The sequence below is a fragment of the Brachyhypopomus gauderio genome, unplaced genomic scaffold (assembly GCF_052324685.1).
Source record: "Brachyhypopomus gauderio isolate BG-103 unplaced genomic scaffold, BGAUD_0.2 sc68, whole genome shotgun sequence".
Taxonomy (NCBI): Eukaryota; Metazoa; Chordata; class Actinopteri; order Gymnotiformes; family Hypopomidae; genus Brachyhypopomus; species Brachyhypopomus gauderio.
In genome coordinates this window covers 1908896-1922716 of record NW_027506889.1, presented here as the reverse complement: position 1 = coordinate 1922716, position 13821 = coordinate 1908896, and the positions used below count along the sequence as shown (strand labels likewise).

The 13821-nt window shown below is 45.0% G+C and overlaps 3 protein-coding genes across 4 annotated transcripts in view; 2 read left to right on the top strand and 1 right to left on the bottom strand.

Moving 5' to 3' along the window:
- Positions 1–1275: 1275 nt before the first annotated feature.
- zfp91 (ZFP91 zinc finger protein, atypical E3 ubiquitin ligase) lies at positions 1276–9946 on the top strand. 2 transcript variants are annotated; one of them, XM_076989546.1, is made up of 12 exons: positions 1276–2092; positions 2407–2441; positions 2532–2642; positions 3040–3079; positions 3598–3705; positions 4271–4357; positions 4543–4710; positions 5986–6036; positions 6199–6277; positions 7197–7311; positions 7560–7659; positions 7903–9946. In XM_076989546.1, the coding sequence occupies exons 1-12, from the start codon at positions 1611–1613 to the stop codon at positions 8957–8959; spliced, it is 2433 nt and encodes an 810-aa protein (XP_076845661.1). In that variant the 5' UTR covers positions 1276–1610; the 3' UTR covers positions 8960–9946. The 2 variants fall into 2 exon arrangements, with proteins under 2 accessions (XP_076845661.1, XP_076845662.1); XM_076989547.1 differs by lacking the exon at positions 4271–4357.
- LOC143490961 (uncharacterized) lies at positions 9495–11447 on the bottom strand. The gene is made up of 2 exons (XM_076989548.1): positions 11097–11447; positions 9495–10780 (listed from the first exon to the last, which is right to left on the bottom strand). The coding sequence occupies exons 1-2, from the start codon at positions 11168–11170 to the stop codon at positions 10105–10107; spliced, it is 750 nt and encodes a 249-aa protein (XP_076845663.1). The 5' UTR covers positions 11171–11447; the 3' UTR covers positions 9495–10104.
- Positions 11448–11914: 467 nt separating this feature from the next.
- cntf (ciliary neurotrophic factor) overlaps positions 11915–13821 on the top strand; it is a 5167-nt gene continuing 3260 nt past the window's right edge. Inside the window, exon 1 of the mRNA XM_076989549.1 lies at positions 11915–12251. Coding sequence (XP_076845664.1) covers positions 12141–12251 — 111 coding nt within the window. The 5' untranslated portion in view covers positions 11915–12140. The remainder of the gene's footprint in view (positions 12252–13821) is intronic.

Here is a 13821-nt window from a genome sequence, read left to right as displayed (position 1 = left end):
CCTGTAACGTTCAGCTCCGCTGATTTGGATTGTGCAACTGCAGGGTGTGATTTATTAATGTGTAGTAAGGAAGATGCTTATTGTAAATATGCACACATCATTTTAAAATATGTATTAAGAGAAATTAGGATGATTTTATTTGACAAAAGGCTATATATAATGAAAACAAAGACATTTCATGTAACAACTAATTCTTAGCAGCATCCTTGGGCACCCCCATGCAGTTAGAATGGTACATTCTAGGGGGGACTAAGGGGTATAGTCGACTATAGTTGAATCAGTGACTATTGCAGGTCACCCCTAGTATAACTACACTCCAAAGAGCAGAGCAACTCCAACAGTCATGTGTGAATAAACTACAACACCAGGTTGCAGGCTATGAACTGCACAGTGTGCAAAATGTAAATGGTGATGGTGGTTGCTGATGTACACCTAGGCGTGAAATGTATGCCTATGGAGCAAGGAAGCAGTACATTCAATTTCATAGTAAGTCAATGCGTAAATTAATAAACATGTGGTCATACATTTTGTGAAATTATCCACTCATTGATGGTGTACATAAACATGTGCATGTGTGACTTTATTGGTGAGGTGCATTTGTGTTTGGATTCATTGAGCAAGCAGGTTTATGTGTAGTTTCACTAGAGTCAGATACTACCCAGGCTTTCTGTGCCAGAGACGCCACTGAAGACAAGAATCAATATTGGTATTGGAATTTGGATACTAGCTTTGTTGTTGCTTAGCATCGAATTCTTAATGTACAGCCAATCTGAGTATGATATCCCAACAAGTCCCAACATTGATTGGCAGCTCCCCAAGGACAAGGACATATACATGTACTAAGGATATTTAAATTACATTTATTGGAAAAGTATGATTAGGGTAATTATATATATTTGTTTGGTTGTTTGTTCTTGTGGGTTTTTTATTTGTAAGAAAACACCACATAGAGTCTAAGGAAAATACATAAATACGAATTTATTTTGAAATTTATAAGTTCATGTGTTTCTCTTTACATTCTTATATTTTATTTAATTTGTAATTTAATTCCCTAACATTTTATATGTTTTTCTCAAACGTTGACATTTCTGGTCCTCTGGTCCACCATATCATGTTAAAATAATTAACCACACCTAACTACGTGTAGACACATTTTAAGTGCTTACAAATATGCAGGGACAATTCTCTATTCTCATTCCCAGATTTAAATGTCGAGGTGAACGACTTGGCAACGTTACTTCGATTTGCCTTCGAGCTCTTGAGCATGTGTCACCGGGCCCATCCATACAGCCGCGGCGCTGCGTGTCGCTCCAGAGCTTCGCCTTCCGCTTTATTGTGGCTTAAAGGAGACGCAACAAAGACGACTGAACAACGGCCGTTTCGGGTCGTGCCAGCAGCGTGGATTACTATAGCTTTAAGAACTTAAAATAGTGTCTGGGTCTTTAAAAATGGATTTTGCATAGTTAAGCTCCCTTAATATAACTAAGTTTTCAATTAATCAGAACTACATTTTTTTTTCAATAGAATTAGCGACTGGGGCGAGAGGACGGAGTGAAATATGTTTGACAATTGGATCACGGCCTTTAGCGAGCAAACTCCTTTCATATTTTATGTCCTCTTTATATCTCATCGCCTGGTCAAATTTGTGTGTAATTATTAGCATCGTCGAGAAGGACGTTTGGAAGAAAAGGGGGTGCGCGGTGATGGAACCGCAAAATGTTAAAACCTCGGATAACAAAGAGGAGGCAGAACTTGCTGTGGAGAAGGCCTCACAAAAATCCCCGAGCCAGCCTGCGCCTTCCACGCCGCGGAGGGCGCTGAGAGGACGGGGGGCCGGCCGCTTGAAGACCGAGGTGCCCTGCTCGCCAGACACCAACGGCGCCGCCACAAGTGTGTCGGGCTGTGGACGAGTGTTGCGTGACCGGTCGACACGGGCCGTTCCGGCGTGGAGGCAGAGCGACATCGGCGAAGACAAAGACGAGCCGCCCCGCGACGCGGCGAGCCGCCGGAGGAAGGCGGTCTGCCCGCGGCGCAGGAAGAACGCGGCAGCCGCCAGTTCGTCAGAGGCGAATGACAGCGGCCGACCTGCCGAGTGAGCGCTCTCCCAGCCCCTGTTGACGGCCCAAATGCTTTGCGCTGTCGGTATATAGACGCAAAACAATATAAACAGCGTTTTTAGTTGCACGTCGAAGGGGCTTTAGCTGTAAAATAACGAAGGGGTGGAGTGGTGCCGACCCGTGTTCACGGTTGGCAGGTAGCGCTGTAGTTCCTCAGCGCTCAACTTCTTAAAGCGTTGGGGGCTGCCTACCTGTCCGAGTCTACAGTGTTTTTGTAATATTCAGTCCTACTCTACCGAGTTGCACTAATTAAACCGCCCCCACTGTGTTCTTCCCCCTTTTCTCTCAGGTCCGAAGAAATAAAGGACGGCACGAGTACTCGAGGTAAACGATAATTTGTCTAATGTATGGCGGACAGCTGTGGCAGTGGTATCGGGGTCTGAACGTTGGCCGCTCTGTTTCTCTCCACCGCAGTAGCGGGTGGCCGGCGGCCGCAGGGCCGAGGCAGGACGTCTTCCTCGCGGCTTCCACGAGCCTCGCTCAGGGTGGTGTGCAAGAGCGAAGAAGAAGCGGAGGCTGACTGCGGTACGACGGATCCTGTCCGTTTGCTGCGTGTGTGACCGTAACGACTTGATTTCCGAAAAAAAAACTGGAGGGAGGTTCTGAAATGTTGTGGTTCTTTAAACTGCACCAGCAAAATAGCAAGAACCAGTAAGCAGTGAGACGAAAGGGGAAGTGTAAAATTAAATGGAAATGGTGTAAATTCTGTATACTGGTGCAATCTGAAGGCGAGAGCTATGTGGAATTAAAAAAGCATTTATATGGCCTTTATCTTAAGTTATTTGTGGATTAGACTTCTGATTGTTTTTCCATTGTTGTCCATCAAAACCTTTTTGCTTTTTCTGAAACCAGATTGAATGTGGAATATAAGTATTAAACGCCTGTCATATAATTAATGTAATGTCGTGTCATGTTTCTGCAGGGGAAGCAGACAAGGTGTCTGGGAGGAAGGCAGGAGGAAGGTGATGGACACACACACACACTCATATAAACACCCACAAGATTAGAGATGTCTCTATAATAATGTTAGTGTATTGGACTGATATTCTAGTAACAGCGTAGTTCATCAGATCATAATGTCATACCAAGACACTGTATTAACTATGTCTAAGGAGCACTGATTGTCAGGCATTGTGTGTGTGTGTGCGCGCGTGAGCATGCAAGAGCTTGTGTATCCTGACAGCATCAGAATGTGGTTCATTATAAGTCAAGGTATATTAAATGAATCTTATTTCCTGTGAAATTGGATTTGTATAAATGGGTCAGTATTGCCTCCCTGGGGTGTATTCAGTTTAGATGAATAAAATTGACACGCAGCATAGAGCTCTGTCTTTTATTTATGTTCAGTTCCTTTATGTTTGCCACTTGGAGCTGGCATGAACATGGGGGCCGTGCCCCCTCGTGCCCTTATTGAGTGTCATGGGTGCCAGTCTTAAGTGTTGAGAGCCTCTAACAGATTGTGTGTGCTGGACTTCGTCAGTGGTGGGAAGAAGTCAGAAGAAGAGGAGGAAGATGTTGCACTGGGTGAGGAAGAAACTCCCTTCATGGATGACCCGAAAGACCAAACCTACCAACCCCAGGCACAGAGGTACATTGGTTCACTGCTGAAGTGTCTTGTACTGTCCATAGGTGAAAATAGCTGCATTACAGGAAAACCAAGGTGTTTTGGCCAGCAGGTGGTGCAAGTTTGCCATTATTGTATGGTTGATTTGTGTTTGTGAAAATGTTCGCATTTCTTTAGTAGACTAAAACTGATATTCCAGGAGGTAAAATGGTGAATTAAAGTTATGTCTGACTGTTTTGATATTCTGTTTTCTCTGACTCGATTTTAGAAATTTAAAAACAACAAACTTTTTTTCTATGTGGACCTTGCACAGAACTACAACTTTTATTTTGTAAATAAGGTTAATTAATGTAAATGTTTGTTGTGACAAGGGGACAAAGTCTATGAGAAGCTTGAACATGACATCAGATTATACCTGCTGGTGTCTTGGCATGCTGCGCTGCTGCTGTATTGTAAGCTGTAGAATAAGCAGCTCAGTGCTGTGGCTGTGATTATTCAGTGGACTTGGACACAGCGTGACTGTGGTGTGTGTGTGTGGGAGAGTGAGGTTAATTGGGCTTCGTTACTGATTTCGTTGTCTGTGTTATAGTGATGATGAGGAGGTTGTCAGTAGTGATGAAGACGAGCCCTTTAGAGATGACCTAAATGACCAGAGTTATGATCCCAAATCTGAAAGGTAGTGTGGATGTGGGTGTTATGGTGTGTGTCTGCGTGACTGTAGCTCTGTGCGTGTTTGCTTACACCAAGGTATAAGAAGAGAGGGCCCATTTTTGATGTGCATATATTGATTTAATTATGCATGAATATTTAAAGTAATAAAACCACCACGTTTTCACATTGGATGCTACACTTCAATTGCAGGGACACCCCAAAGCCAAGGAGAAGAGCCCCTCCCAGGCAGAGAGAGAAGAAGGATAAAGTGGCAGTAGGAGAAAGGGAGAGAGAGAGAGACGCAGAGGTGAAGACGGAGGGAGGGGAGGGGCCTGACGTGAAGGTGGAGTTTGGAGAGGGGGCGGAGCCTCCAAGGAAGTGAGTAACTGTTTGAATTTGAATTTATTTAGTTAGTAACGGTTGGTTGATTAATTGATGTTGACACTTTAATTCATTTGTTGAACCTATGGAAAAAAAAGGACTTTTCTACCCAAGATTATAAAAGCACAGCACACAAGTCTGAAGGACACCCACTGTGTGAAATGACTAATATCAGCAGTCATAAGTTAGATTAACTATGCTGAGACCTAAATAAATTGGTACGCAGCAACTCTTCCCAGTACACACTGTACCAATCATTATAGTTCTGACAAGGGAACAATGCAGAACTGGCTGGTCCAGTAATGAGGTCATAACACGGGCTTTACACAGTAAAACCCAGTTGGCTAGAAAAAAGAAAATAAAATGATAAAATAACTTCTCAAATGTGAATGTTCCTCACACTTAACATCTTAAATCAACAAATACGTAGTAACTGAAGTTATGCAGTAATGAAGTTCTAATAAGGCATTGGGTTTGATGAAGAGGTTTTGCAGGGATATGCTGCACTGTAAGAGTCAAACTTTGGTTCATATTCTGCATTCACGTTTAATGGGTTTTGCTAAAGCTCAGCTAAAAATGGTTCAGCCATTCAGAGTAATGAATAATGGAGAATTATTGTCCTAATGCTTCCACTGATGAAGAACCAGTAGGCATTAAGGATTCGTTGCCTTGACTTCATTTGGTCAGTGCTGTGCTGTCCTTGTAGTGTTAATTTCTCATTCGTTATGACGTTGGGGTTTGTGGTGAACATTTGGTTAATGTGTGGTCTGGGTCGACTGCTACTGTGCACTTCTACAACTCCTCAGTCCTTTAAGGGGGGGGGGGGGGGGGGGGGGGTGCGTCAGACACTTAAACATTGCCGAGCTGACTTGTCGTAACACTGCGTGGGACGAGATATTGCACCAAAACAAACACAGCTTGTTGAAAGATACAGACAAAAAGCCATCTGGGATCCCTGGTGTTAAGAGAGAAATGTGAAGGGATTCGTTTGAAAAGAGGCCCCATATTTATGTGCATAAGCATATTCTAACTAATCAGTCAGACAGCTGATTTTAAAGTATGACTGCTTCCTGTTCAAGAGCTAATTCTAATTCTGTTTGGGTTTTTTTTTTTCAGTATATTTGCAGTAAACTTTAATGTTGGTGATGTGATTAGTGCTGAATCCAAATGTCTCGTTCTTTAGCTCTTTTCATTTTCAAACTTTTGTTGGTTTTCATTAACTGTTCATCAGGTACTGTCCTGTTTCTTACATGCATCTCCGTCTTCCTCCAGGAGAGGCAGGCGACGGAAGGATGACAAAAGCCCTCGTCTTCCGAAACGAAGGTGAATACACCGTGCTAGACGACATAGCAACCCGACGCAGTAAAAATAATTGTGTTAGTAACTGACCTGGCGCAGCAACGCGCTCATGCTAACACGCAGTCTGAGACGCGCTCCCTTCCTCTGGGGAGGGGGCGGGGCTGAACACACTGCTGCCCTCTACAGGAAGAAGCCTCCGGTGCAGTATGTCCGTTGTGAGATGGAAGGCTGTGGAACAGTTCTGGCACATCCTCGCTACCTACAGGTTACCACAGCTCTCGTGGCTCACAGACCTTTTACACACTGGTTGGGAAACATCTGTGATCCGTGCGAGGACTGTAGTCATGGGAGGATTCGTTGTGTCTCCCTTCACCTTTCGGGCTTCGTTCATTTTTCTGGGCAGCACGAAAATGAGTGGAAATGAAAGTCCTTTGGGTGGCTCTAAAATTCAGTCTAACAAGAATTCTAAAGGAAATGATTATCGTATATTAACTAACTGGGTACTTTGAACAGACTGAGACTGTTAATGACAGCTGATGACAGAAGGAGCCCAGCAATGATGACTAAGGCTGGATTTAGGTGTTAAAAAAAGAAAAGCTTCTCCCAGGAGGCTCGAGCAGACACACAGGCCAGGGGTTTGCTGTCAGTGAAGCGTGCTTACATATCAGTCATGTGATCACACCTCACTGCATCCTTTACTTTGCAGCCTTGCATTTTGACAGGATGTCTAGGGAACTTGGTAGCAGTGACCACTACATAGGGAACTTGGTAGCAGTGACCACTACATAGGGAACTTGGTAGCAGCGATCCCTACATGGCTCTTGCTTTAAATGCTTCACTTTAATCAAACTAAACATGTTTGTATTCCATATGCTGTGTTGTGCTGACACTCTGATATTGTGCAGCGCTTCTCACATTAAAATCATCCACCATCTTTAAAGGTTTCAGAGATTAAAAAATATCCCCATGTAAACTAACTCTGTCCTCCTGGGGACAACAGGTGTTTTGCAAATACAGTTTCTGACGTCACTGAGTAGGGGGTGACTAACAGCATGTAAATCTAATCTAAAATACATGCACCACGTAAAATACATATTCTGTTCAATAATACCAAATTGAAAGTAGCTCTGAGACCTCTGAGCTTCTGGACCTTTCCTGAAGGTCATTTCCTCTCTCTCGCACAGCATCACATCAAATACCAGCACTTAATGAAGAAGAAGTATGTATGTCCTCACCCCTCCTGTGGAAGACTTTTCCGGCTTCAGAAACAGTTACTACGTCACGCCAAGCACCATACAGGTACAAAACGAAAAAACATGCTCGTACTAACAGACAGATATAGATCCAGAATGTGGTGTCAGAAAGGTTCTGCAGAAGTGGGCCGGAACTTTAAAAAAAAAACTTTTTGAAAGGTGCAAACTTTTAATATTGAGCAGATGTAAGTTAACATGGCATTTTGTTCATGGTGCTCTGTGTGCTGTGTTGTGGGGTGTTTTGCTCGGACTTACTGTGTTCATGGTGGGCGTTCTGCTCTGTGTGTGTTGCAGATCAGAGGGACTATATCTGTGAGTTCTGTGCGCGAGCCTTCAAAAGCTCCCACAACCTGGCTGTGCATCGTATGATCCACACAGGAGAGAAACCTCTGCAGTGAGTAGATCTCCTGCCCCCATAGCACACACACACACATGGATGCTCACACAAAACATCTGGGGACATTTTTGTCCTGTAGAAGCGGCCCGTTTTCCTGATGTACCTTTGTCATTACTGTGCTCGTTAACTACATTTATATTATACTATCGGTTTTCAAAAGATAACTGTGGAACTATTACTACTGCGGGGTGGGACCTTGGTGGCATTCCTGCTCTGTCTGTCTCTCTCCGCATGGCGCAGGTGTGAGATTTGTGGCTTCACCTGCCGGCAGAAAGCGTCTCTGAACTGGCACATGAAGAAGCATGACGCCGATGCCTCGTACCAGTTCTCCTGTAGCATCTGTGGCAAGAAGTTTGAGAAGAAGGACAGTGTGGTGGCCCACAAGGCCAAGAGCCACCCTGAGGTTCTCATTGCCGAAGCCCTGGCAGCCAACGCCGGTGCCCTCATCACCACGCCGGGAGCCTTGCTGGAAGCGTCCTCCGGGCCCGTGCGGACCGAGCAGGCGCCCTCCGACGTGGCGGTGGGCTCTGTGCAGGTGGCAGTGGGTCAGGTGGGCTCGTTGGCACCCGTCGGCCCAGGTGCTGTCGCCCATGTGGGGTCTGTGATGGTGGTCGACCAGGACCACTCCCTCCACGGCATGCGTGTGCCCGTCACCCTGGCTCTGCCCGCTGCAGAGGTGGAGGAAGGTGGTGCTTCGTCACACCAGACCTCCACCCACACCTTGCAGGCCCTGCCACTGCAGTTCGTGTCTGCTCCGGTGTGCCATCAGCAGCAGGCCTCAGTCCAGCCGCTGGCCCTCCAGCCCTCGGCTACGGTGGCCCAGCAGGCCACGCTGGTGCAGCCCTTGCCTGTGCAGTCGTATGCCTCTCAGCCGCACATCCTCCACATGACCTTCACACCGGTTACCCAGCAACAGCAGCACATCCAGCAGCTGCCTATGCTCTCTGTCACACAGCAGTTACCCCTCCAGACCACCCAGCCCCAGCAGATCTTAGCTCCGCCCCCCAATCCTAGCTCCGCCCCAACAACCACCCTGCTCACTCACACCCTGCCTGAATCCTCTTCTGACTGTAGAGGTTCCCTGGGTTTCACTGCTGAGCCTCAACCTTCATCATCATCTCCCTCCCAACAACCTTCCACTGTTCCTCAGGAGACAGGAGAGGGCGGGGCCATCTGGGAGAGCAGCGGTCCTACAGAGAATGGAAATGTGGGAGGTGTTTGGGAAGCACCAGGCGGCGGCGAGGGGCAGGTTATGACGGACAGCTCGGAGGGGCAGATACAGCACGGACTCATGTAGCAATTCTTGTGAGATTCACCTTATAATTATGCAGGAAGGTGAGGAGATTGCCTAGTGTATTAGTCTCCTTAGTGAACCTCCTACAAACTTAAATATATAGGATCATAAATATATTATATGTATTCATATTACCTTTCGGTAGGTTCCTAGAAATGTATGTATCAGGGAAAGCTTGTTTTAAGTTGTTGTTATGTTTTGTACATAAACAGTTTTAGTCTCCTCCAAATATTACTTTTTTATTTTCATGTGTCTGTGTTTTTGAGTTCTAAAAACTTTTGTAATCTGTTTCACCACTTTTTTTTATATATATATATATATCTAAACACTGCACTCATATATTATCTCAACAACCCTCTAATAGAAGCATAGTGTTTCCCTCTTTTATAGCTAACCATGGGGGGGGGGGGGTATTTATTGAAGCAAAGTTTCTCTACACAATAGATGATGAAATCCTAGACTGTCCCACAGGATAATATGTAAGGATCAGTCTCAGCTTTTGACTTGGTTCCATTTCAGAGTCTTTTTCACAGAAACATCACCATTCAGTACGTGGGCTTAAAAGACTTTATTACACAGTTCCATCTGTCCTGAATAATTACAAAACGTGACTCGGTAGCTTAAACATACTGAGAAGAACTCCGTATGAAGACTTTTGCCAGAACACAAGGTCGGCAGTGCTGAGACCTGTTGGCTTTTAGATTTACCTCATGAGGAAGGTGAAGCGAGTCCTGCCGCAGGGTTTGATCAGGACTCCCACAACCCACAGGTGGAAATGCTTCTTTCTACATAACGCAAGTGCATTAGAACAGAGTCTTCACTACAGATCGACCTAGAGGTCACTTCTCCTTTACTAGCATTCACCAGACTAAACCAGAGCTAGAGAAATGGTGTAACTAAACACTGCCTATGACGTATTTTAACAAGTTAGATATTTGGTAAGTCTTTGAGTCATGCTAAACCAATTCAATAAACGTTACTACACTCCTCTTTTTCAGTCTCTCTCTCTGAGCAAGGGTGATGGATAACATTGTTTGTTATCCATTTAATGCTGGATTTTCTTTATATTGTTCATATAACGGTGTCTTGAAATGTTTAATTCATTGAAAATACAACACCTAGGTTATAAAGTTCCTGTCTTCCAAGACCTAGGAGTGCAAGGTTCTATCTCTGAGCATGGAGTACTGCTTTAGTGCTCGTTTTGGGGGTACGAGACTATCGTTGAGTCCAACCCTCTGCTTCTTCCTCCTGTGGTTGTCTTCGTCATCCTCCCCGTCTCTCTCTGAGATGGTGGCCCTGCAGTCTGAGTCCGGGGGATCCACGGGGCCATTCTCGGAGACGGCTGGCTCAAGGGCCCGACCTGTAGTAGTTGTACTCTGCAGATCGCTGTCGTGGGCAAACTTGCAACGGCTTCCGAAACGACAGCGGCCATTTTTTCTATATGCTAGACACATCTTTTTCCCACCTATCTGGGTGGGATGGGCCTGTAGTGTGAGTGGGACGTGTTTCCGCAGCACGTTCAGTCTCTCCTCGGCTCTCTGCTTAAAGGGGTTCGTGAACACACTGCTACCTCCAGGCAGCGCTGCTGATCCCAGCGTGCCCAGGGGAGGAGGGGGTAGTTTGTGACAGGCGGTGCTGATCAAGGGAGGAAGCAAGGTCTCGGGGGCTGAGGGCACGTTTTCCGTGCAATGAGGGTCGGGTGCGCCAGAGGCCTGTTCCTCTTCTTGCTCAGAGTCAGAGCTAGGTTCGCTGGACGCTGAGCCTGACTCGAGCATAAAGTTTGGAAGTTTCTCCTCAGTTTCATCTTTTACATTTTTGTCTGCCCTGTACAAAGACAGTGAAATGTAATTATGTAATTACACACTGCAGAAAAACTTATTTTTAAGTAGCCTAAATAAATACAAAGACACTTGGTATTCTAGTGGGTTTGGCACTTGGTCTAGTTAATGACACATTGTTGTTTTCTGGCTAGACACAATCACGATGGACAGACCGTGGACAGACACATTGACAGATGGACAGACACATTTATCGTAGTTACTATGTTATTACACAGTTACTATGTTATTACATAGTAATAACGCGCAACGTCTCTCCCAGTACCGGGAAAGCTAACAGTTGTGTTAGACACATTACTCACAGTTGGGCTCTGCCTGCTCCGTCTTCTTCCCCCTCCGAGTCGGATGAGACTCCGTAGCCCACCAGCGAGTTCATGTCCACCCGGTTAAACCTGCTAGCTGAAGCTAAAGCAAACTCGCTTGCACAGGATTTCTCTGGTTTGCATCAAAGTTCGCTTCAGGGCAGTCCAACTCAAGAAAACGCACTTTGGATTGCTGTTAGTCAAAAACGTACGTGGGATTGTGATTTTTTTTATGTTAGAGGTTTTGACGCCGAGCCGTATGTCTGTTTATCAGGAAGTGCGCGCTTCTCCTCTCCGGCTCGGAGGGGCAGTGTGGGCGAGGGCGCCCCCTACGGCTCGGCACGGTACTGCACCAATACCGCCTGAACTCGTGTGGCACGAAACATCCGAGAATCCTGCAACATTCATCTGGCAATACAACGAGAGCCTTTAGCCACCCGACTACAGATTTAAAGTACCAAGGGGTGACATTAATGAAATTCAGATACAACCTAGGCTATGTCGGTACTTGAATTAAGTATCCAAATGTCCAGTTAAGAGCAGTGGTTTCTCTTTTTGATTTGGTTTATTGTATGTATGGTGACAAGCTGAATCGGCCTCACCACAGCAAAGCACGACACAAAACCGTTAGAGACAAGGAACCAATTCACTTGTGGGGGTTTTTTGTCCCCTGATCAGTTTATAAAATGCTGTATAAATGTATGCTCACCCACTTACTGGAGTTTGTGCATATTAATCAAGTTAACGCTCAGAGAAATGTGGCCGTAATAGTTAGTCTCCACCCCGGCACGCGTCTCTTTAAATTTTCCAAGACTCCCATTTGAGTAGGAGGTGGAGTGCAGACAGTGATGAGTGGGGAACAGTGTTACACTCGTCCGCCTGGAAAAGACACTCTAATTCATTATCTACGAGTAGTTAAAGCAAAGTCCAGCGGCACAGAGGATCTTCGTTCACTAAAGGATAACGCTGTGGGACAGATAGTTTAAAATGTCTTTAAAATACTAATCCTCACTCCCTGAGCTATTTTAGTCACTGTAAAAATAAATGGCCAGCCTAAATACTAACGGAAGGCAGCGGAGTGGGGGGCAGACCGAGAGAGCGGCCGCCTTGGCCAGGCTACTTCATGAGGAATGCGTCCGTCTTTTGGGACTATACGTAAGTTACCTGTACCAACTAATATTATTACCTCATATTAATGAGTATTAATATTACCGTAATTGTAAACTATCACTGGATAAGTGAATGGTGTCTGTTGAAAAGTTTTGTATATGTGTAGACTGGTCACGAGAAGAAAACAGGCTGGACTCTGAGGGTCTCGCGCGTGCGGTGCTTTTGTGTTAATACAATATCGGATTGTTCTGGCGTTATATCAGCAGCTGGTTACCTGCCAGTCCGCCCCGGTACCCTCCAACTCACCTGCGCTGTTCTGCATTTCGCTAAAGGCCAAAACGTCGCGCGAGTTGCTGCTCTTCGCTGCCAATAAAGCCAGAAGAGAGGGAGCGGTTCGGAATGCAGGATAGGCAATAACTTATCCCAGAGGAAGAGATACAGGCCCAAACCTATAGTGTTGTATTATGAAATACTTAAAATATAAAACAATATTTTAGATGTCCCACTCTTTAAAAGTTTCTCCACTCTGTATTACCAAAGTACCATCACGAGGATGCAAAGTGTCATTTCTGAAACCAGAGGTTCCTTCTCTGGAGTGCTGACACCTGTGTGTGTAACCAAGCCCTGATCCTAAGTCTCTAAATTCTTAATCAGTGTGCCATGCTTCCTCGCTCTTCCATAATCACCAGGATCTAAATCAGCTGCCAGTAGACATGCAAAACATAGCTTGTTCTTTCTAAAGCAGCAATCATTTATTTTATTTGAAAGGCTGAAACATTACGATTAGCATTTTAATATGCATGCAATGCTTTCCCATGATTTGGGATAACACCTGCTTTGCACATAAAACATATAACTTGCCATCAATGTTAAAATCTGTGTTATAAACATTGATTTTAACATTGATGGTAAGTTATAAGTGTTTTAGTATATAGTTATAGCAATAGTTATGTGGCTGTATTGATAAGATACTGGACGTTATGATCTGCTGTGGTGATTGCAACGTCCAAGGTGCTGAATATTGCAGTGGTGTGATAGGAAATAAAGGCTCAGCTGAGAAATCCTTTCTCTTTTTCTCTAATTAGCAAACCAATGCAGGAACCTCACTAAGATATGATAAGGATGATTTGTACTACAATAAAGGCTGAAGTCTCGGTTCTGAACAAACGCAGATCAGTTGTAGCAGCAGGAATGCCACTAAATCTTTATTTATTTAACAACCAGTGCTGATCACGCAACAGCTGACAGTGGTACGTGGAATCTTAGCAGGTGTTAATGAACACATGGAAAGTAACATTTCTCATCCTCATTCCCCAGTCTGGCAAGATCATAGTTCACCACAATCCTTTGTCCAGCACATCAGATAAGCTTATGAAGAAGTCAACTGCTGTCTGGAGTTGAATTTGTCCCTTTGGTGCAGGCCTTACATGACATACCAGAGAGCTGCTTCACAGTGAACATAAAAGAACGGAGCTCTCTGTGTATGTGACATCCATAGCACAGTAACGTTTAGACAAATGAGTCTATTATGCCAGGCGTTTGTGAAAGGATACAGAGTGGAGCATTCCTGAAGATGTGTGTTAGCTCTGTTCTTGGCCTATGTACTTATTTACTT